At 41.8% G+C, this 24966-nt stretch overlaps 1 protein-coding gene across 1 annotated transcript in view; it reads left to right on the top strand.

Annotated features, from left to right (window-relative positions):
* Positions 1-24701, top strand: part of LOC308134986 (A-type potassium channel modulatory protein DPP6-like) — a gene marked incomplete at its 5' end in the record, with an annotated part of 85434 nt that extends 60733 nt beyond the window's left edge. Inside the window, 21 exon segments of the mRNA XM_080502849.1 lie at positions 1585-1666; positions 9153-9273; positions 13791-13945; positions 14526-14623; positions 14704-14830; positions 15125-15163; positions 15289-15396; positions 15804-15895; positions 15976-16023; positions 16093-16205; positions 18638-18685; positions 18769-18867; positions 19435-19504; positions 20277-20322; positions 20324-20472; positions 20575-20629; positions 21400-21502; positions 21597-21652; positions 21774-21846; positions 21925-21998; positions 22928-24701. Of these exon segments, the coding sequence (XP_080358975.1) occupies positions 1585-1666; positions 9153-9273; positions 13791-13945; positions 14526-14623; positions 14704-14830; positions 15125-15163; positions 15289-15396; positions 15804-15895; positions 15976-16023; positions 16093-16205; positions 18638-18685; positions 18769-18867; positions 19435-19504; positions 20277-20322; positions 20324-20472; positions 20575-20629; positions 21400-21502; positions 21597-21652; positions 21774-21846; positions 21925-21998; positions 22928-23074 (1903 nt within the window). The 3' untranslated portion in view covers positions 23075-24701.
* Positions 24702-24966: the final 265 nt, after the last annotated feature.

The raw sequence follows: 24966 nt of genomic DNA, 5'->3' as shown, positions 1-24966 counted from the left end.
AAGGGAGCAGAAATAAGATTAAACTCAAATAATAATTATCCATTGAAAATTTAAAAAGCAAATAACAAACAATCAAAAATGACTATCGAGGCCTAAATAGCCCCTCTCGCTTATATCAGAGTTGTTGAATGTTTGATAGTTCTAAGAACGTGTGACTTTTGTGAGCATCTGTTTGTGTTCCAGAGCAAATTGAATATTCCTTAAAGGCCCAATGAGGACATAAATGTTGAGTTGTCATGAGTTTATGTGTTCGACCGAGAGCGTTTGAACTGTGACGTAGCGTCGGAGTCATTCAGCTGCTTTCACCACCGTCTGATAGGAGGTTTGGTCTGGTGTGCTGTGTTCCCTCCTGGCCTGTCATCCATCTCTTTCTGCTTATCTTCCCTGCTGCTTTGTGGTTGAAACAAGCCAAGCAAAAAAAAAAGAAAAGACTGGTGTATGATTGATGAGGCTTATGTTGAGTGAACAATTCCAAAAAACGTACGACGTCTTCGCTCTAACTCTGCGTTGGTGTCCAGGTATAAAGTGAGGACAGTCTGGAGCCAGTGCTGTTTTTAAAAGAGAGAAAACTATTGTAGAAGCTTGTAATGACATTGGCATTTTCTTATTATTCTTAGACCTGAAAAATATTCCGCAGTAATCGTTTTACAAGTTGAACAAAAGTAAATAGAGGATTTAAAGCCAATACACACAAGAGGGCAGAAAAAAACGAGGCACAGAAAGTTTGGCTGAAAAGACTGACGTGCTTTAAATTGGTTGAAAATTAACTTGAAACTGGTCGATCCTTATGTTATTAAGAAAACTAAACTCTAAAATTAGTTTTAAAGTGGAGTGAAGTTTAAAAACAGACCAAAAAAAGGGTTAAAGTCCTTTTTTTTTCTAAAAAAGATCAAACCAGTTAAGTTTTTTTAGTTTTTTTAAGAAAAAAAACTTTAAGTCAGTCTTGTTGAAAATATGTGTGTCCCAAAATTTGCCTGAAAAGTCCTGTTTGAACCAGAACAAAAGACACATCACCACATATACTCGAATTGAAGCCAGATATCAAATTCAAACAGTATAAAAGCAGAAAAATAAGTCTAAACTCACTTTCAAAATAAAGCAAACACAAAGGAAGATTTCCAGCACGGTTCCAAAGCATTGATTTAAAAGTGTTTAACTTAAAGTCTGAAGTTGATCCAAATTGTTCAAATCGGGGGGAAAAATCAGGCTGAAATGATGGTTGGAAACAATTATAAGCAGGTTTATCCTGAATTGGCTCCAACAAATCAGTTTTTCACATTCAAAAGGAATAAGAACAGATCCAAAACCACCACTGAAGTCCTCCACACTTACCTACCAAGATCAAAATCCAGACTAGAACTAGTCTAAACTGACGTTTTTATGGAATACAAATAATTTCAATAGTGTCAAAAAATAAAAGTAATACAAATCGCTTCATACCGCCTTAATTTAGTCAGCGAACAACAAAACGCATCCAAGAAAACCACCAGCGTCATGTTGAGGGAACCGAAAGACGGAAGACAGGAACTTAATCTCCAGGCTTTCCAGCAAATTATAATGTTAGAATGTTTCCCGTCTCCACAGGGAAACTTGGCCTCTGAATCCCCCCGAGGTGCACGAAGCCGTCCTGCAGTTCGCCGGGTGGGGACCCCAAGGCCAGCAGCTGGTAAGCAGCGTGTGTCCCCCCCCCCCCCCCCCCGTCATCATGGCGGCGCTAAAGGTTGGGGGGTTGAACCCGGTTTGCGTCGACCTCCTTCAATGTCGGCCAAGATCATTTTCGCTTTGTCACCGCCGGCGAGCGGCTGAGAGCCGCAGCGGCAGATGGCGTCTCAGTGGCACCAAGTTTTGGACAGCGTGAGGCTTCTGTGTGTGTGTGTGTGTGTGTGTGTGTGTGTGTGTGTGTGTGTGTGTGTGTGTGTGTGTGTGTGTGTGTGTGTGTGTGTGTGTGTGTGTGTGTGTGTGTGTGCGTGTGCGTGTGCGTGTGTGTGTGAATCCGTCTGAGATTGAGATCATTGCAGGGAGGAAATTTTGGAACCAAAATATACCAATCCACCTGCCAAACTGTATTTATAATATAGTTTTCAGCTAAATTCAACACGTGTATGCAACACACACACACACACACACACACACACACACACACACACACACACACAGAAAAAAAAAGTGCTAAAGTTAACAAGTTGACCACTGAGGCCAGTAAACAACAAACTGGACACCATAGTGACTAACCGCCCCCTGGTGTACAAAAGTGGAATTACTCAAATCTCTTATACTACATCTTTAATGCTATAAAGCTACAAGCGACCATAGATCGTGACTGCTTTGCTTTTCTTGATTTTTGATCATAAAAAGTTCATAAAAAATATATTTAAATCATCCTGGTGAACAATACAGTCGATAGTGTTTGTGTATTATTTCTGGAATATGTAATAATTTATATACATTTTTGTTTATTCTCACTTTAGCAACAAAGCCAGACATATTTCCTCTATGTATTTTAGTTTTAACCAACAGAAGAATTTGGGAGCCGGTTAAATCTGTAAATATCAATTATAACTTCACAAAAAAATAAAAAATAAAAAGAACTAAGTTTCTGCTAATATCATAAGGCTCATATTCATCATCATATTATAATATTAGCAGAAACTTAGTTTCACCAGAAAGAAGAAGGAACACTTTCGTGTTTTTGTCAGTGAACGAGTGTTTGGGTGAATTCAATAAAAGTCTCCGTGAACCAAACGTGTTTGAGTTTTAATGCAGAGGTCATCAGCATGTTGAGCTGCATGGAAAATAAAAGTGGTTCTTTATTTGGCTTTTTGAATAAATGGGCAGTTACCTCTGAAACTAGCATTGGATTCAGACCTGAAGAGGAAGATGGTGAATAGGAAAATGTGTTTTATATGTCCTACAAAAGAGTCCTAATTCATCTGACGTGTTATGTCCTCTTGAGATGCTGCAGCTTATATTTACCCACAATAATGGCAGCTGAAACTACATTAACTGCTATTTCATATTTCTTGCAAAACACTGTAGTGTTTGCTGATCCCTGCCACCCCTCAGTGCGAAAAGGTTATAGAAATAGTACTTATATATAACATACTACACATACATAACACAAGAGCCAGATTACTCCTATAGCGGATAGCGACTGAACGGATGTGGTTGAACAAAACCATGTCTTCCATGACCCTTCGAACTCTTATATAAGGCACCAATTTCTCCTCTTCACATCTCTGGACAAGCTGTGGACACTTATCAGGCCGACCTGAACAGTTTCAGCCAAACCGACGGAGCTGCAGAGCCGGAGCGTGGTTCTCTGCGCCTGGGATCAGTAGAGCGGCCGTAAACACATTTCTCTGAGCTTTGTTGCCTTTCGACTGCAGCTTTAATTTAATGCTGTGCATTTGCATCTCTTTACTCTGCTGTGGCCTCTGCACCAACACAAACATTATTCCATTGACATAGTTCAGCAGAGGAAAAACCACAAGTTGCCTCCTGAGAGTAACCCCATTACTTCCTCCTCTTTGTATGTGTTAAAAAATACATAAATACATAAATAAAGCTGTGGACATGCCCACAAATGCACTGGATTTGTTTATAGAAATTTAGCATTTTATGTTTTGTTGTGGGTTTTTTTAACAATAGGTTTCTGCATGAGAGGACACATATATTATGTTTTTTTTGTAGAATGTCTTAAGTAAAATGTCTGCAAGTGATTGAAATTGTCCTCTGGAGGAAAGAGCTCATAAAAGAGCAGACATTTATAGACAGAGACTTCCAGCGGCCCAGCAAAGTGTGATTTTCTATCCGTAGCGCCGTTTGAAGGACTCGCTGCTCATTTTAATGATGCGGTCTGATCATAAATTTTCTGACTGCTGCCACAAACACAACAACGCCGTATTTCCCCCTGTGAGGCTTCAAATTGCTTCTGCAGCCGCGGCCTGTTGTGGCTTTTTTTTTTTTTTTTTTTTCCCCCTTGGTGCCTCATTGTTGTGCAAAATCTATTAAAAACACATCAGCCTGCCACAGAACAAGTGACGTGTTGTTTTACTGCGAGTAACATGGGCTCTGTCGGGTTATCTCGAGTTTTGCTGCTGTAAAATGTCGCGTTCACTCTATTAATCATCAAACGAGAACAAACAGTTTTAGCTCTTGTTCGAGGCTGTTTACAACAGAGCCCCTCTCATTATTCAGATTTGTTGTGAATTAAATGTACGAAGAAACGGATCGATCAGGGGAGTTTAGAAACACTACTTGAGTCGTAGCAACTCCAACACAGTGTTTTTAAATGAGTAGAAACAGCTGTGTCTAAGTTTTGAGAAGGAATTATGATAAAAGAGGAATAAGTGCAGTCGTTGGGAAGCATCAGCTCCCTCATTGTTTCATCTTTCATAATGGATTGTTCTCTTCGTTTGGAAATCTGTGAACGTTCCCCTGAACTCTCATCCGGACCAAACAAGTGAAATCCGGTTCTCTTGAAAACGTCGGCCTCCCGTTCATTTGCAAGTTATCTATCTGCGAGAGAGAGAGTGAGACGACGTGGCGTAGAGGGAAGTGCATTCTGGGTAGTAAACAAACAAGGCTAATGGCGCGAATCGGAAGAAGCAGACACGGAAAGAAAAAGCTGGAAAAATATCTCACGGGCAGATGTGGAGAAGTGAGGAAGAAGAAGTGAGAAAGGCGCTCATTGATATCTGGTCTGAAGAAGACATGCGGTTGTTTGTGGCTACCCATTAGCCACGAGCTAATTAGCCTTTAGCCACCACTGGTTAAAGGGTTGGGACTTCTGCTTTCAGCCTCGATTATTGAATGAGGCCCCCGTCTCTTCTTTTCTTCCGCTCTGGTCGGTGTTTGTTTCGGGCGATAGCACCCCCAAGTGAGAAGCTGTTGTAATTGCACGATGTTTTCCAGGCGGTTTGAAACTCTGCTACTGCACATGCACACTATAGACTTCATAGTGTGTTTATAGCTTATAGCGTATTGTTTTCACTTGTGTAAAGAGGTCCTGAAAAGTTTGTCGTATTTTTGTTGATTGTCAAGTCACGCAACATATATATTAAAACACACAGTACATACCATGTGGGGCCACTAGATGTCACTGCATGACTGTCTGCTGCGAAAGAAGTTATTCTTTTTAAACCACTACAAACAAGCAATATGATTTTCCAAGGCAAAAACGGCACAGTAAGTCCCTTTTTTAAAGTGATGTGGGGTCAGAAAGCTTTGTTGCTTTTGTTCATCGCATGTGTTGTCATGGAAAAAGGCTTTTCTTTGAGCCTCGGCGTGCCATTTAACCAGACACCTGGTGATGTCTTTTCATTCTCAGGCTGTTTAGTTTCCCTTGTTGGCAATAAATGACTTTCTGTTGGGGTAGCGGTGCTTAAATATCCCACAGCCCTCAGCTGGTTCTTCACAGATTCTTCAAGTGTATTTGCACTTCCTCCTGTCAGTTACTTAAAACTGCAGATTACCATTTGCATATGATAATAGTGTACCTGATTGTTCCTTCCCGGAAGCTGCTACTGTCACTCTGTGTTTGATTTGATGAACCCACCAGGTTATTCCAGGAGAATGAGATGAGTCTTTTGTCTCCCGCTGACCAGGAGAGGTCGGATGTTTTCACACTTAATTTTTAGGCTTTGTTTTTTGGTGGTGTTTTTTTGTTTTTTTTTTGCTTCACAGTCTGTGAATGTAATGATTTCCCATTAGGTTCATCACAATTGGAGCAATTCATCACAGAGTGTTTCATCGGCACATAAAAATGAGAGGCGTGTGTGTGTGTGCGTGTGTGTGTGTGTGTGTGTGTGTGCGTGTGTGTGTGTGTGTGTGTGTGTGTGTGTGTGTGTGTGTGTGTGTGTGTGTGTGTGTGTGTGTGTGTGTGTGTGTGTGTGTGTGTGTGTGTGTGTGTGTGTGTGTGTGTGTGTGTGTGTGTGTGTGTGTGTGTGTGGCAGTGAGATGTACAGTGAGAGGAAACAACTCCTGCAAAGCTCCCTCATTAAACTGCCAGCAATTACTCGACTGTGACATCGCAATCAGCGAGGTCGGGGTCAAGGCACACACCCGTGCATAAACACGCATGTGAACCCACACACACACACACACACACACACACACACACACACACACACACACACACACACACACACACACACACACACACACACACCTGTGCATGCACATATACGCACCCACACAGTGCCTGCATATGCCAGTCTCAAACATTATCAGCATTATGCACCCATTAGAAATGTTGCCACATTTCCACTGGGAAAGACATTTGAGCTTTGATTCATTCGATTGCCGCAGTTTAAAAGCACTTTTACACTGCGAGTGACATTTCTGCTATAAGACGTAATAACTATTTGCAATTTCAAACACCGCCAAGTTTTCTTTTCATTTCCAATGGGACCTTTGGACTAATTTTGCCAAACAAAGTATAGGTGATACACAGTTCTGCCAGTCTTTCCCCAAAGTCATAGGAATTTGTTATGAGCTAAAAACGGTGACAGATAAAGGATTGAAAAGAGAAAAAAAGACGGGTGGTAATGGTGTGCCTTTATTGCTTCGAAACCACCGTTTGAACAAAAACAGACTCAGACGTGCAATACAAAAAAAAGAAAAAGCACAAATAATAAAAACCCTACTAGTGGAGAACTACAGGTGTCTTTGATGTTTCTTTCTTTCATCTCTCTTCCCTTTTGAAATAACTATCAAGCTTTTCACTTGCCCACCCCTTTCTCTTATTTGATTCCCTTCAGGCCTGAAAAGTCACGGAGCAGCTTCATCAAGAGACTGGGACCTGCTCTGCAGTTTTTCGAGGCCGTTCAGGGTCATTTTCCACTAAACGCTTCACTGCGCTCAATGCTCACAATGAGTCGCTCAAGCTTCACGGGATGCATACATCCTTTTTTGCACATTTGATGTTGAAATTGCAAAGGTGCATCAAGGTTTTTGAGCTTCCAGGCTGCTTCAACTGGAGGTGCAAATCATATTAATTGAAATACAGAGGCTTTAGAGTTCATGCAGCCCTTTGAACGCTGCCCATCCGGCCCCGTGGCGAGTTTTGAACTTCCATCTTCCATCTTTTAACGCAGGCCTGCATTGATCTATTCTCCTCAGATGTTGATCCTACAATATAAAAATTTCATTTTCTCAACAGCAGTCTATAGATCAGAGCAAAAAAAAAAAAAGAAAACAACACTCGTGTCTGTTTTTCTGTTTCTTGCCAGAGATTTGAGGCTCAGATTTAAGTGAAGCGGCATCAGCCGGTCTGATGTGGCCTGCACTTCAGATAAAAAATCAATTCCACATTCATCTTCCTCATGCTGGCACCACGGCACAATCACCGGGGCGGGTTGACAGAAGACTTTAAGTGGCACGCACTCGTCTGCCATGCTAGCAGTTCGTTTTCATTCCCTCAGGCGACGCCACCGTTGCTGCTGAGGTCCAGAAACGAAGCTCGGCTTTGTCCCGCCTCCCGAGGACAGCGTGGGCAGCGAGGACACCGTCCCCATAAGCACAGGGTGGAAGAAAGATGTGTTCATTGTTGTGTGCGTTCGCCTCCAGAGCCTCAAACGGCTCCAGTGAACGAGATTAACAACAAAAAGGGTCTCCAAGCTGCTTTAGTGTGGACCTCAACTTGAACCGTAATTAGAAAGAATTCTTTAAACGAGTGTGTAAAGCAGGTGTTGACTGAGACTTGGTGGCTGAGTGGGCAGCTGCAGTTCTGTCTGTGTTTCGATGAAGCAACGTAATGAAAAGATCCAAGAGGATTTGGATTGCAGGTGTTTCCTGTAAATAGAAAAATGAGAGATACAGAAGCTGTGAAAACTGTGTTTCCAGGTTTTTACTGTCGGAAAGCCAAAGTGTTTGTCAGGATTACTGGTAATCTGATTTGGGAGTTTTCACTATCATTGTATAAAGAAAACTAAAAAGACTCAATATCGATCTGGTCCTTCTTGACTTATATTGTTTGCTTCATTTTTTTTTTTTTTTTTAGTCTGTCTCTGGCGTTCATCTCAAAGCGTTTTGCTTCTACGTGGTTTGTCACACTCTTCCACTGCTACGCCACTAAGCTGCTCTTTGATTGCAGGAATCCTTTTTGCATGGCAGATTTCAGTTCTCTCCAAAGGTTTCAAGTTGGATTTGGGTCAGGAGTCACTCTTGGACACTTTCAGACCATTTGATTCTTTTTTTTTCTGCCTGAAACGTCTCAGTAGTCTGTAGATTCATTGTTCCTTCAAAGCATTTAGTGACAACCGTACCGGAAGGAAGAAACAGAGTTAGAACAGCTCTGTTCAGCCATGAACTGGAAGCAACCTGGTTGTGTCCGGTATTAGAAACAAACAGTTATAGGGTTTATTGCCAAAAGAGAAGAGCAAACACAGAGAGTCCAGTACCAGTACCACAGGGAAGCCTGGTAGACGATCAGGTGGAGTGCGGTACCAATGTCGGGATGCAACCAGGTAATCTGTTGCTGTTGCTGTCAGTTGGGGGCAGTACTCAGGACAAACAGGGAGAGAATCCCAGAGTCCGGTTCCAGAGGGTAAATGGGTAGTACCATCTAATACTAGGGGGCAACCAGGTATAGTCCATTGCTCCAGTGGAACCAGGAAGAGTCCAGTAATTGGGACAACCAGGGAATTCCTAAAGTCGAGTACCAGAGAAAAACAGGTAGATCACCGGAGCTCCACCAGGTAGATTCCGCTACAGGTGGAGTTGACTACCAATACCAAGAGCAAGCAGACGGAGTGCCATACCAGGGGCGAGCAAGTATAATCCAAGGCTTGAGGGGAAGCTTTGCAGAGTCCATTGCCGGCAGGCTTACCAGGTAGAATCCAGTACTGGGTACAACCAAACAGAGCCAAGTGTGGCAATCAACTAGGTAACAGTACCAGGCAGTAACCAGTTATAGTCAAGTACCAGAGGCAACAAAAGAAAGGTGCAGCTCTAAAATTCTTCACAGCATTTTACAGAATATACAGCACATTTCTTAAATATACATATTATTTCTCTGTGTGTTGTTTTTCGAATATAAAACATAGGTACGTTATTTTTTGTCCAGTGCCTTCGGATATTTTATGAAACATGTACAGAATTAGTCCTTTTGATTCTGCTGATTGTGAAACTCGCTCTCTCTCTTTGTCCAGATCTTCATATTTGAAAACAACATCTACTACAGATCGACCGTGGAGAACCGAGCGATCCGCCTGGTTTCCACCGGGAAGGAGGGAGTCGTCTTCAACGGGCTTGCTGATTGGCTGTATGAGGGTAAGAAGAAGAAGAAGAAGTTGTACTTAAAAACTCTCAAAGCGATGCTTATTTCCACGTTGAGAACGCTGACGGCTCCTTTAAAGTCCTGCGCAGAAGAACAATTGTCTGGCTCATTCAGCTTTAATAAAACTGGACAAATTAAGTCAAATTGGACTTAATAATGGATTCTGAGAATATATTACAAGTCCTCGGTGAACAAGAAACATTAATGTCCCCATTAGAAAAGTCTATGCTCCACTAAGAAACCTCTCTACAAGATTTAAGAGGCCAGCTATGGGGATTGTCTCCAGGTCAGGCACAAGACTATTAAAGAGTTTGGACAGTACCAGCGAGGATTTTAATCCCCCTCTGAATTTGTTGGAAGGGCGTTGAGTCAGGAGCCAGGGGAGCTCGTCTACATTAAACTCTAAAAAGCAATTTCTGCACGATACTTATATGACGATAGTCCCTCATCGGTGAAAAGTCTTTTCTCCGCTGTCTGCATAGCTTTCTGTTGCGCTTTGTCGTGCATCTCTGCAGGGTGTCGTTCTGCTGAGTGCAAATGAAATTGCCCGATTTTCAACAATGTAGAAAGTGGGTTGCACGCGCATCGGAAGGTGTCCTGTCGTGATCCCACCAGCAGATAATCTGAGGGTTGAGTGTGTCCACACGTCTCAAAGAGGTGGCGTCAGGCCTTTCGTTTCATCGTTTGTGTGTTGCTAACATCAAACAAGCCCAGAACACACGTCCCCTCTTACGCTTTTAATCACCAGGCGGGTGCTTGGCTTTAATGAGCGCAAACCTGCCAAGCAACACAGCAGACGTCCGTCCTGCAACAGGTGCAAGCCACAACCAATCACCTAAAGTCTAAAAGTCCCCCCCCTTTTTAAGCGTTTAAGTACTTCGACTGTGATAACCAACTGTGTGCAGCTCCATTTAGGATTTCTGGAGCTTCACAATGGCTACATCCGCCTGCTGTTTGGAGACCGGTGATGGAGTCTGCTGGGTTGAACAGAGACAACACACACTCTTGACTTTCAGCTGCATACAGGAGATACTGTCAAACTGAGCCGCCGTGAATTGCACCTTTCCATCATCTTTTCAGCTTGAAAAGGCTTGAAAATAACTCGAAACAAATCAAATACAAACCTAAAACACCGTGCTGCTTTAAATTTGTTGGCCTGAAACAATAGGAGGGACAAGAGGTGTTGAGATTCTGTGCTGTCGCCCTTCCATATTCTGTAGATCTGACGAAACGTGGTCTGATGCTCTGTCTACGCAACTCTTTCACCTCGTTGATCACACGAACGACAGTTTGTCCCACTTTGTGACATTGACGGGAATCATAGAGTCTGAAGGCCGTCAACTTCATCCCTAAAGACGGGCCGTCATGTCTTAACGGAGACGAAGCATCTGCACAAAGTCTATCTAAATTCCGCCTGTTTCATCTGCTTTGGGAGATAATTGATTTAAACAGTTGATTTTGAGCTTAAATGTACGCGGTACCAGTATGTTTGGGATATGAAGGAGTAATAGTTTTGTATGTTACATATCTTGACGTTAAAGACGCTTCAATATTGAAATAAGTAGATATAAGTGTTTGAAGAGAAGGAGAGAAAATGGAGACATTAGTGTTAAATATTAAGTGGTAAAATTTGATATTTGTGGTTTAATTTAAAGTCTGACATGTATTGGATGGAGGTACAAAGAGAGGAGAAAAAAAGTAAATCTTCTAATTAAAATGTGGTTTTGCCAAGACCTTAATCACACCAAATAAATCACTCTTTAATTAATTCAAAATAAATTGATAAAGTATAATGAAGTAGGACTTCAATCGCAGCAAAAGTGCATGTGGACTGAAGTTAATTCAAAACAAATAAATAAGTCTCCAGCCACATCAAAAATAAATGTTTTCTCAATTAATTCAAGACAAATAGATAAAAAATGAAATAAATACAATTCTAATCACATCCTAGAGAATGTACTTCTAATTACTTTTAAACCAATAAATTAAATTAGGCTTTATTTCTCAACTTGTTTAAACTAATTTAAAAAACAAAAAAGTATTTATTCACATCAGAATAAATTATCTGTTGGTCAATTAAAGAATGATTAATTTGATAGAAGATTCCAATTATACCAAAACCTAATTTAGTCCAATCTCAACATGGAAAAAAAATTTTTTTATACAGATGTTTGTCTTTTTAGACTGACGTTTCTGGTGTTTTGACCTCTGACCTCCAGCCCCCCCCCCCCCCCCCCCCCCTTCAGGCCCGGCGGGTGTTTTCCTGCGTCGTTTCATTTGAGAGCGCTCAGCTGGCTGCCTTTCCCTCTCCAGACTTCCCACCGCTTTGTCTTTGTGTTCAGCCAATTTTTTTAATAATTAATTCACGTCTGCGGAGCGGCAATCTCACTCGGCAGATGTTGAAAAGGCGGCGCGCTTGTAATTCAAAATGAGACACTTCTCTGATTACAACATATGTGGGACAGACATCCTGATTACATACCTCCGGAATTATGGCTTTGTTTACGGCGCCGCGGCGCCGCATTTCAGAGCAAGTCATGTTTTATAGGCATCAGACTTGTCAGAGGAATGGTGAGTGGTGGATTCAGTAGGGGGGGGGGGGGGTCATGGGAATCGTCGCAGACGTGGATATTAATGGTAATGTGCCAGTTATTAGGCGGGGGGAACTGCTGCATAGACGGCCCTTATCGCTTTTTCATTAACAGGATTATTTCGTTGCTGGAGACAGAGAACACGACGTGAAAGACGTAATCCATTTCTCCCAGGTTTCGCCCCGGCTGTGTATCCCCGCTGTGTTCTGAGGATTTATCGGCGGATAACAGGCACGGAGACGAAGTAGCTTCTGTATTTCCCACACGTTTTTTTTGTGGAATTTTGACGATTGTTCGCGTGAGAAAGGCTAGAATCAGGTTCAAGGTGAGATCGCCTCGATTCTCTCCAATATTTACAGTTTTAAAATGATTTTGAGAGATGTTTTATCACACCAACACAAAGTACAGCTACACCTTTTAAAACGTTTTTTTTTTCATAAATGTACATATATTTTAAAAAGATGAAGAATAGAGCCAATGTCGAAGGGATAAAGAGTGAATATTACACATAAAATGCAAGAAATGGAAAGTAAATTTGGTGATGTAAGAAACAAAAACTTGATATTTGCATGAATTCTACAGAATAACATAGATATTCATGTAAAATTAATTATTTAAATAACTATCCAACTTCTTGTGTTTCAGATTATTAACCCTTTCATGGTTGATGCATTATGAGGAACCTTAAACTAAAAAGCCATGCTGTAGAGGGTTAAAGAGATTATGTAAACATGTTGTGATATTCTTCATTAGCACATCTGGAGATCTCCCTAACGCTCTGATGTGTTTGTACATATATATATATCACTTTGATTTAACGCTGGTAGTTGTGGAGGGGAAAAAATGCAGAAAACTGATGTGCTTTCGTCGCAACGTGAGCAGAAGACAATAAAGAGCGCTGGATATGATTGTGGCAGCAATATTTATGTTTGTGCGCACGAGGATTACTTACAAATCAAATGTTCTACATAAACTGTATAACGCACATGCAGATCTGCTCAAATCACAGTACAGACAAACATTACAGACAAGCGCTGTCACTTTTTATGAGGGTTCGGACATGATAATTAATAACTAATACTAATAATGGATAATTATTCCTCGGTTGTAACGTTATAGGAGATTTAAATGTGAAACACTTTTGATCTGTAGGTTTAAACATACTGAAGTAAGGAAAGCAGTTCAACTAATTGTTATAATCCTCCATTACCTTATATGAATTCAAACCTTTTAAAGTGAAAGGAGCAGACAGGAAGTCAGAGACAGAATGAAGCACTACTGATGTGCTGCAACAATACAGTGATGTCACATAAAATCCTGGTTCTGGTTGAGTAGAAGAGGAACAGATGTGTTTGTGTCTACGCCATTCAAATGTTCCAACCTTCACAAAATAATGGATAAAATCTTTTTTTTTTCTTTTTTTTTTTTGGAAGTGAGAGTTGAATAGAGCTGCTCACTCCGACCTGCGTGAGAACTAATTATAAACCTGACAGAGAAAATCACAGCTTCCCCATCAAGGCTGACCTGAGCAGGTTTTTTGTTTTTTGTTTTTTTTTAACACCAGAGTAACGTTCAGGGACGCAGGCGTTGTTTTTTCATGGAGCTCTACTGCCCCCTGCTGGAGGAAATGTCACATAGATGTCTTTGTAACGTTTTCAGCATTTAAGGTTTAGCTTTTCTTTTTTTGTTTTTCACCTCCAACATTCACACCAACTCATGCAAACTGTCATTGTCTTTCACGTCCAGTGTCTTAATTCAATTCAATTATATTCAACTTTATTCATATCACACCAAATACAGCACAAGGGCCCGTAATAGCGCACGCCATTGTTCGTATTTGCATCGTATTGTTTGCTGCGTTGTTTGTGGTTTTAGGACAAAAAAAACCAAAAAAACAATCAACCTCTGTTGTGTTGCAGAGGAGATCCTGCAGACCCACGTGGCACACTGGTGGTCTCCAGATGGACTGCGTTTGGCCTACATGACCATCAACGACACGCTGGTGCCCAAAATGGAGGTCCCGTTTTTCACCGGGACGCCGTATCCCGCCAGCCTGGACTACCACTACCCCAAGGTAAACCTGCTCCAGGAATTATATGTGATCGAAATGCACCAAGACAGTTTATTAGCACCATTCACTAAATGTTATAATAAGATATCTGCACCAGTTTGTCCCAGTTTTGTATGCTAATGATGGTAATGATGGACATTTCTAACATGGATATCTTATCTTGAAGCGTGTGCAGCACCTAATTCAATATACTTTTTGATATTTTTTTAGGTTTGTGAGATCTTAATATAATCGATCTTATGGGTGTGGAGTTCCTCAGGGATCAAACCTGGGTCCTCTTTACTTTCAAGGTTTCTTGGAATAACTTAACTATCGTGAATTTCTTTTTAGGTTAAGTTCACGACTCCCGAATTTGAATTTATCGAATCGGGTTACGACGAAAACATTTATAACTAAGCTGCTTTGGAAAAGGTATTTTAATCGACGTACAAACGAAAGAAAACAACAAGAGCTGGAAATTGAAGAACGGCCAGTCGATTCCTCACACACGTCTTGCAGATTTTGACTCTTCGCTCGCGATAATAAATCAAGTTATGGGAGTTGTACCTGACGGCTGTGGATGTTATCTGCCGTCTCCTCGCAGGCCGGGGAGGAAAACCCCGCCGTGCACCTCTCAGTGGTGAGCCTCCACGGTCCCGTGCACACGGTGGTGATGAAGAAACCCGACGACCCCCGCATCGGGTGAGCGTAGATGACGAAAAAAAACTACAAAAAAACAAAAAACGAAACCAATTTGAGACTTGAAATCTTGTGTCGTGCAGGAGGGAACACTACATCACGATGGTGAAATGGGCCACCAGCACCAAGCTGGCAGTGAACTGGCTGAACCGAGCGCAGAACAACTCCATCCTGACGCTGTGCGAGGCCACGACTGGAGTCTGCATCAAGGTGGAGGCTTCATTTGTTGTTGGAAAAAATACCATCTTTATAAGACGCGTCTACAATTGTAACATATAGCGAAGTGCAAGACTTTCCTCAATAGTTCATATAAACAGTGGTTGTTTTGTCTCAAACTCATAAAGCCGCCCAGATATTACTTCCTGTTCGTGTCGCGAGGTTTTCGATGAAATGGGAAGAATTAACTAGCTCATTTTGTGGTTTGTTTGTTTGTTTGTAGGGAACATGTAGAATGAATTATCTCCAGATTCGGCCTCTTTTAATGAATCCATTTCCTGCTTTCAGAAACATGAGGATGAGAGCGAGAGCTGGCTCCACCGGCAGGTACGCACTCGGCTAAAGCACTGTGGTAAAATAAAAAAAAAATAAAAAAAAAAGGAAATAAAGGTGCAGATTTTGTTCCTTAAGAGTTTTGGGGGTTGTTTTGTTTTTTTCCCCTCCTCCTGCAGAACGAGCCGCCGCTCTTTTCCCAGGACGGACACAAGTTCTTCTTTACCAGAGCGATTCCTCAGGGTGGGAGGGGGAAGTTCTTCCACATCTCCATGTCCACCTCAATGGTGCACCTTCGTTTTTTATTCCTTTCTCCCCTTTAAACTGTGCTTGTAAAGTAGCTCCTGCAGCTTTCACGACGAAATTAAATGAAATACAGCTCTTTTTTTTTTTTTTTTAACAACTTCACGATTGGATTGGTGGTTCCAAAAGGCACAGTGTGACTTTAATCGCCTCATTTCAGGTGACGTTTGTCTCCTTTATAAATCCCGATTCATAGCCGGGACGTTAGAATTTAATCGCGCCTCATTGACATATTACAATATGGAATAAAGCGCAGCAATGAGAAGGAATAAATGGACAGCGTGGCATAACGTCATATAAAATGAGACGACACCGTGTAAAATTAAAACAAAAAACATTAAATAATAACGTGTCACATTTATAGTAGCTTTAACGTGTCGCTTCCTCTCAGCCGAACAGCAGCACCGACATCCTTCAGTCTCTGACGTCGGGCGACTGGGACGTCACCCGGATTTTAGCCTACAATCACCACAGGAACCTCATGTGAGAACCTCATGTAACAACAAGCTTGGAAAACTATTAGAAAACGGCTTCTAACACTGTCTTCGCCCGCCTCTCCTCAGATACTTCCTGAGCACGGAGGACGACCCCAAGCGGCGCCACTTGTACAGGTGGGTTTCTTTAAACCGGCGAGTCCTCGCCACAGTGTGCAGTGATCTGACGCCAGTGTCGTCCCGCAGCGCCGACACCATCCCGCCGTTCAACCGCTGCTGCCTGTCCTGCGAGTTCAAGTGCGGCTACGTGGACGTCGCCTTCAGCGGCGGCATGCGCTTCTTCTCGCTGCACTGCAAAGGTGAGCGAGCTGCGGCCGTGCCCCCGAGACTCCGCCCTCTTTGCGGGCCCACTGCACAGAGCGGAACCGTCGCGTGGGCCACTTCCGTAACGAGGAAGTCGGGAGGCTTGTTTGGAATGAATGAATGAAATTCTACATAAATCCTATGAACATTTTTTTTTAATCTTCCCTCTGTCACGTCGTTGAATGACTAATTCTCTGTATGTTGATTTAAATTCAGATGCATGTCATGTTGTAAATATATTTGCCACTTTTTCAATCATTTAAAAAGTATTTTTAATTTTTTTTTTTTTTTAGAATGACACACCCAAGCACATTGTATTCGTAAACAGTTTGAACCTTTTCGGTATTTATAAAAGGAAAAAAATTGTGGATAAAGATGTATTTAAAATGGTATTTTGTGAATGAAACCTATTATTATTATTATTGTTATTATTATTATTATTTCTGATTTTTTTTCCCTGCCCAACATGTAAAGATAAATCTCGGTTAAGTTGCTCTATGTTGATTGTCAGAATAATTTTAATTAATCATAATTCTGCAGGCTGAGATCAACAAAAAAACGTGGCAGTGTGTTAAAGTGTGTCAGTCAGACGTCTCTCTCAGGTGCTGCAGTGATGAGTGGTTTCAGGTGAAACAGCCTCACTTCATTTTGAACCCTCATCTTTTACATCAATGACCGAATCGCCCTGATTTAAACATCAGTGCCTGTAGGCGAGGCTGAGGGAATAGAGGTCAGCTCAACACGTTCCATCAGGCGTCCTCTGGGTACCGGCCAGCTGCAGGCAGTCCGGCACTTCTAGGTTCCCGGTCCGGCCGTTTTGTTTACTTCAGAGAAGCACTGAGGTTTTCTCTCTCTCTCTTTCTCTCTCTCTCTCTCTCTCTCTCTCTCTCTCTCTCTCTCCCTCTCCGTCCTCTCGGCTTCAGCTCTGGGCAGCAACATCACGGTTTCTATGGCGGCAGATTTACTCCGGGGGGCGCTCCCCGGGGCGGGAGGAAGAGTGCCAGAGGCTTTCTTCATTAATTGGATCTTCAGAGAGCGACTCCTTTGTGAAATAATAAGGCACTTCCTCGTGGGAGGGAGGCAGATTATTAACAGTAGAGCTGGCCGGGGGATTATTCTGTGGCAGGAAAGGCTTATGTTGCCTCTTTTTCGGTCTTTTATCACTGTGGTCCTGCACGAGTTTAATCGTGTCAATCATATTAGCTCCTATTATTACATTACTGCCAATACAAACTGACACGATGACGCTGCATGGCAAATGAAGGAATACCTTCAAATATTTAAATATATTGTCAATATTTCTTAGCATAACAAATTATGTGTATGTTTTTAGCAGAGTATAGATTTTTGGGGGATCATATCTATATTTTTAGCAATTCATTAAATTTCCTGCTGAAGACTACAACACTGTTTACAAAGCTAAATAGTGTTGTACTCTCTTGTCAAATTATGGCTTTTATAATGCATTAAAAAATATTTGTCTTTTTTTCCGAATTCCTAACTACTAATGGAAAACCGATTTTTGTTCATGTTTTAAAGAACACTGCAACATTACACCAGCATTTATACAAAAACTATGAGCTTTTTGTCCCTCCCGATATTAATCAATATGAATCATAATTTGGAGAGTCAAAGTAACTATTCTGATATACACATTAGAAAACCATGTTTCCAAGTCCACATTGACGCCAAACATATGAAATAATAACCAGATGAAAAGAGAGAAATACCAAAATACAGAAAAATTTACTTCATTTTCATTATAGAAAAAATGCTGTTGACATGAATTTAGGAGAAACATCCAGGTGACTTAAAATAACGCACATAATTTATATCGTTTTACATTATAACTGTATCATCATTTATCATTTATCAACTAAATTCGCTACTAAACACATTGAACATAATTTATTATCTTATTTATAAAAATGCATAAAATGTTGCCATTCATAAAGAAGTAATTTCCATAATTGTTTGAAATTGTTTCCATAATTGTTTTGAAATTAGGTCAGTGTTTTAATTAAAATAATTCCAAGTAACATTTAATTCTTTAAATTTTTTTTCCTATTTTCTTTTTTACCCTCTTTTTTCCTTTTCGAAAAATTTTTTTTAAATCAATTCTGTGTAACTGAATTCAGCCAGTGAAAAGAGTAACTGTAGAGGGGGCGTGTTCCAAATGTGATTGACATTTTAAGTAGGTAGTGGTGTGCATGGTGATGTTGAGGGCGTGGCTTATACGTTCAAACAAACATTGCTATTGGCTGCAGGATCAGGACACGCCTCCAAGTGCAGGAAGACTCATTGGACGTTTGAGAGGGAAATTTACCTGAATAGATCGTACATCGGCACAGTCAAAACTAGCAATGTGTATTTCCTTCATCTAATATGAAACAAAAAAACAGTTTTTAATGTAGATCTCTGTGTTTAGGTCCAGACATACCGAGTGTGGCAATCTACAGCACCGACGGCAAACAGAGTGAGTTCGCGCCCCGGCTTCGCAGTTTCACTCACTTTACACACTTCCGTCAATGTGACATGTTTCTCTCCGTCACTCTGCAGAGGTGTTCGACGTGGAGACGAACGAGAGGGTGAACGACACGTACAACAACATGCAGATGCCCCGGGTGGAGTACGAGACCATCACCATCGACGACTACAGTACGCCAGCACCAGTCCGACACTGCAGACAGTGCAAACACATCCAAACAGCTGCAGGGTGTTTGTCCGTCCTGTTTCATGGCATAGAAGTACAGTATCTGTATGTCAGAGGACGTTCTCCCTGTATGCAGACGACGGTGTAGTATTTGTTTTTGTTTTTTTATTCGTTTCAGGCATGTGACATATACAGATCTAATATTCCTATACACACACATCCAGTAATATATACACCACTTGATGTTAATAAATAAATAAATAATTAAAGTATAGTTATAATTAACTACACCCACACGTACATACACATGCATAAATATTTCATATATGTGAAGTCAACTCATCAAATCCTAACCATTCTCCAATATTTAATATTTATATATTATAATTATCTTTCTGCAATCAAACAAACCCTCTGAATTCTCTATTTTTATTGGTCATCTTGAGTCAGAAAAGTTTAGGTTGACATTTAAACACAACTTTACGTGGTAGAAAACGGCACCCACTCCCAAAACATTCCAACTTTTCGGATGGAAACGTGTGAAAACTTTCCCGTTTCCTCTCCCTCCTCAGCTCTGACCATGCAGATCCTGAAGCCGGCAGGATTCAGCGACACGGCCCACTACCCGCTACTGCTGCTGGTGTGAGTATGAACGGCTCAAACTGAACATGGGGCACTTTTAGAGGGGTCGGAATTCAACACGGAGCTGATTGAATTAAGAGGTTCTCCTGCGAAATAGACTCTGCTGCTTCGTCAGTGTCAAAGCTTTTTAATCGTCGGTCTCATTAACACAATATGGAATTCTTGAACGCATTTTGTAATAACTTGTTACATATTGCAACAGGTATTACAAAATGCCGGTGTTCCACTTTTCTTTTCTATGCAATAATTTGGTGGATTATGTAAGAAATTGTACCATTTCTCTGCAGACATTTTTCTTTGTTTAAGAATGAGAAGAAGAAAAAATAAGATTCACTTAGAACAGAATTATACGTCACTGTTTGTTTTTGTTCCTGTCCTGCTAACATAGCGACGGTAGAATGAAGGGTTGAAAATCAGATTTAACTTTTGGGATCAGCTCTCATTATGGCTATTAGATTTATTTCCACCGGCCATTTCTATTTTCGTGAAGAAGTGAAGCCAGATTTTTAATGCCACTGAGGGCATTTAGTCATTTTACTCACATTTTGTAATAACGTGCATTATTTGGGAAGTTATTCCAAAATGCGGCGGTATTACATATTGAGTTTAAAATGTATTACATGACATATCGCACCGTTATTACATGATACAAGGCAGCAATCAAAGAGTCTTGCCAAAAGGGAAATTGAGCCTTAGTGGAGCAGACAGGACGGGACGTAGGTATTCTCTTCCGGCCTCACCGTGGTGTGATTTGCCCCCTCCCCCCGCGTAGCGACGGCACCCCCGGAGGCCAGATGGTGACGGAGCAGTTCCAGGTGGGACTGGGCCACCGTCCTGGTCAGCAGCTTCAGCACCGTCGTGATCCGCTTCGACGGCCACGGCAGCGGCTTCCAGGGCACCAACCTCCTGCACAAGGTCCGCCGGAGGCTGGGCAAGCTGGAGGAACGGGACCAGCTGGACGCGCTCAGGTCCGACATCTGCCGGTGGAACTGAAGCCGACGCCTCGGACCGGCAGGATCTCAACTGTTCTTCTCTCTCTCTCTCTCTCTCTCTCTCTTTTCTTTTACCAGGTTCATCTCTAAAGAGCCGTACATTGACAAGAGCAGGATGGGAGTTTACGGAAAGGTGAGAGCAACTTTATTAAGTACTGCTCATCATTATGCATGTTTGTTTGTTTGTTTGTTTTCAGTAATTCCTTTTGATTTGACACATTTGGAAGGATTATTAAATACGTTTGACACAAAAACATGCTCGTGTATTTTTGCATTTTCTGCGTTTTGATATGGCAAAGAGAGGATTTGTTGTCGCGTAAGAATAATAATCTTATAAGCTTGATTTACGAGTCTAATTCTTCTTCTGAAGTAAAAGAAAATAGGATCAATGTTTGTTTTCGAATTATTTCCACTTCTTTACACACCAAAGCTGAAGAATGAGGGAGTTACATAATAAGTTGAGTGAATTTTGATCTAATATTGATCTGATGTTACACATTATGCCAATTTTTTTTTAAATACAATTTGGACTTCAAGGTGTCATTTCTGACTGAGCGTTTCATCAAAAGTGATTCCTAAAAAGTTATTTACATGCACTTGTTCCATTTGTTTACCATTAAGAGAACAGTAAATAAAGAGAAACAAAGCCATGTGATACTATACTAAATATAGATTAACATACACTAGATAAAATACAAATTTGAAATAACAACATGCATGTGGACGAGTTATTAGCATTAGCGTTAGCTGCTATCACTGTGTGTCTTCAAACGAAATGTTTCATCAAGCAGTATTTTTATCTCCAGCGGCTTCACGGTTACGTCACAGTAACACAGTATTCAACACCGTCGACTGCATTTTGTCACGGATTCTCACTGGATGAGTGTTTTCTTCTTGATTCAGGCGTACGGAGGATATTTAGCCACGATGCTGTTGAGCTCGGAGGAATTCACTCAACTCAAATGTGGGACCGCCGTCTCCCCGATCACAGACTTTGAGCTTTATGGTAAAAAAAAACAAAACACAACAAACCATCTACAATTCAAATACACCGTCTATATAAGTCAATCCAAAATGTGGTTTCATCTTTTTTTTTTAAGCGTCTGCGTTTTCAGAGCGATATCTGGGGGCAAAGACAGACTCACGGATTTACACGGTAAATTTTCCACCTCGGTGCAAAAAAAAACTCCCCAAGTACATTTTCTTTAATATCCAAGTCAAGACTGAATACTTCTTATTGACGCAATGGATTTAGCTTTGGTCTTCTCCTCCTGCAGATGGCGAATCTAGCGCACCGAGCGGGTCAGCTGCTGGACAAGCACTTCCTGATAATCCACCCGACGGCTGACGGTGCGTTTCCGACTTGACGCTGCGGCGTGAAGGCGAAACGGTGAGATCTGACGTGTGTCTGTCGTCTCCTCTCCGCAGAGAAAGTTCACTTCCAGCACACGGCCAAATTCATCAACCACCTGATCAGCGAGAAGACCAACTACACCCTGCAGGTGAAAAAAACAAAACAAACAACAACAAAAAAAACCCAGAGTGGCTGCAGATGTTTGTGTTTCAACACAAGTTTCTACTCCTGTAAGAATGAAAATCTAAACAATGTCAACCTGAAACACTCAAAAGTCCAGATTGGATCATTTTTAATGTGAATTAATTTGAAGAATATTGTTGTTTAATTTAGGATTTAATCAAAACTCACTTAATATTTACATCTATTGGTAAATTATTTAACATTTATTGGAAAATCTAACTATTAGTCAGTTAAATTCAATCTCATTTCGAGTTCAACTTTTAGTTTCAGGTGCTTCTTTCTTGTGTGTGTGTGTGTGTGTGTGTGTGTGTGTGTGTGTGTGTGTGTGTGTGTGTGTGTGTGTGTGTGTGTGTGTGTGTGTGTGTGTGTGTGTGTGTGTGTGTGTGTGTGTGTGTGTGTGTATGCGCGTGTGTGCGTGTGCGTTCCCCCTGATAACTAAGACCCCGTTTACACGACAACGTTTCACGTGACAAGACCAATGTTAAAAACAACGGTGTAGTTAGTCTGCCGGGCCACAGGAGGGCACTGTTGCTTGATTTTGTAATGAAACCGCACAGAAAATGGAGAGAACCCGACCTCCCGGATGGCGAATCCGACGCTCTCAGGTTTGAGTCTCAACGATAAAACTACTGATTTTGACGATAAAACCAGAATGCGGACCGCGAGTCAAACCATCACGGGTCGGCCATCTTTGTTTACAAGTGTATGAGCGGAAGGAAGAGGAGGGAGGGAGAGATGTGCACGGTAAGGAGCTTCCGGAGCAAAAACTTGGCGGATACACTCGTACTCGTTGTCGTGTAAACGGGGCCTTAAAACAAAGGGCAGTGTTTGTGTTGTCCTGGATGTGGTTGTGGAGGAGGAGGACTAATGCGAGGACGTGTGAATGTGTCTCAGATCTACCCGGACGAAGGACACTTCCTGCACAGCGAGGGCACGCAGCAGCACCTCGGCCAGTCGCTGGTCAACTTCTTCGAGGAGTGTTTCCGGGAGCCGGAGGCGCCGGCGGAGGAGCAGCCGGCGGACGGCGAGGACAACAGTTAAGAGGAGCGGCCCGGGAGGAGGAGCAGGAGGAGGAGCAGGAGGAGGAGCAGCAGCGTCTCCTCCCCCACCGCACAATATGCAACAGTTTGTTAACGCTCGCCTCCTCGCCCTCTGCAAGCATGTCGCCTCCGGCCGCCGGGGAGTCGCCTCTCCCTCTCCGCTCCGTTGGTTTTTTTATTATTTTTATTATTATTTTTAAATAGGTCATAGCGCCATCCGGTGGACAGACGGAGGAACAGACGAGCGCCTCGCAGCACAACCCCCCCCCCCCCCCCCCAAAAAAAAAACCCGGGTCCACTGCACCTCATTTCACAGCTGGAACAATGTGACAGCGTGTGGCTGAGTGGAGCCGTCACATTCACACGTTCACACGTTGTCCTGCTCATGGGGGGAGCAAAACCTCCCAAATGGGACTTTTAAGTGCCACCTGCACAAATGGTGATTTATACGGTTTGAAAGCTTGTTCATTTTACTTTTCGCCACGTCCATATAAGGAGTGTGTATTTGTGGCATGAGCAGCAGAGGAGTAGACGTGATGAAACACTGGATGAGGTGTGGGGAAGAACGTCAGTGGCGGCTGGCTCTTCATTATGAATCCATTTCAGCCATCGTTAACTTCATTTAGATGAAGTGCGTTGATAAACCACGTTACAACAATCTTGCCTGTTTTAGATTGAGCGAGGCCCCCTGGTGGTGAAATATTATAGTTCTGTTTAAACAGCGAGTGAATAGAGAGCCCTTGTTAAAGGCTCTTTTATTAACATACTTGTAAACAAATACAAGCAGACGCTTCATTGGTTCCTTCACTTGAAATGACAGTTGGTCTGAGTTTAGGGGAAACAAAAGGCATATCAGGTATATTTTCAAACAACACATCAATTCAGCCGAAAAACAGTAGGAAGAAGCAAAGCTTATTTATTCTTACCCCTTATTCACCTCAACCAACAGTCATTCATATATATATATATATATATATATATATATATATAAACAACAGTAAATAGAAATGTAGATAAATAATTGCATCATAATACATTAACCTTTCTCTCAGAAAAATCTTCACTTGGATTAAAGGACCAGAGGCTCAAAATTAAGATTAGTAGAGTTGTTGACCGTCACACCAGCTCTCGTTGCTCATCCCACAAATGCATGTTGGTTCCAAACTGAGACGGGATCAAACAGAAATGAGCTGCCCTGGACACATTTTCTGGACTTCCTGTGCTGTTTTACCGTGTTCATGAGTGTGTTTGCTACTCGTTTCCAGTGTCTTTGGGGTCGTAGCGTGTCGGCGCGGGTCTGTAGTCGCTCTACACCAAACAACGGCACCGTCTTTCACCCGAGAAGAAAAAAAAAAAACAGAAAAAGAGAGATTTGATTTCCTCTTGTTAGTCGCTGTGCCTTACTGGCTCCCGCTCAGAGCCCACCACACCACGAGGAGGACGGAGGGGCTTCTGTTTGGCACGTTTCATCTCAAAAACTTGGACATGTGACTTACTTTGCGTATTCCGGACTCTCTGCCGCCCCCCCCCACTTCATGTCACTTCTGTTTAGTACCGTCGGTGGTTTCTAAGTCAGCGGATGTACAAAGTGTAAAAAAAACTTCTATCGTTTTCAGTCTTTATGTTGTATGTGCAACTTGTATATAAAGCATTTTGAAATGTATCCCCGTGGTGTCTGTGGGTTTTATTTGAGACTAAAGGTTTTGTTCGTTTTTTTTGTTTTTTTTTAAGATTCAGACTCGAGGTCCCACCTGTGTACTGTGGTTTGCAAAAAAATTTAAATAAAATCAAAAGTGTCAAAAGGAAATACAGCCTCAACCAGCGCCTCAACAAAAGACTCTAGACTGGTGTTGGGTCCAGACTGTCCAGTGTTATTTTGATTTATTTGTACTT

This window comes from Blennius ocellaris (assembly GCF_963422515.1).
Source record: "Blennius ocellaris genome assembly, chromosome: 10".
Taxonomy (NCBI): domain Eukaryota; kingdom Metazoa; phylum Chordata; class Actinopteri; order Blenniiformes; family Blenniidae; genus Blennius; species Blennius ocellaris.
This window is presented reverse-complemented; position numbering and strand designations above follow the sequence as displayed.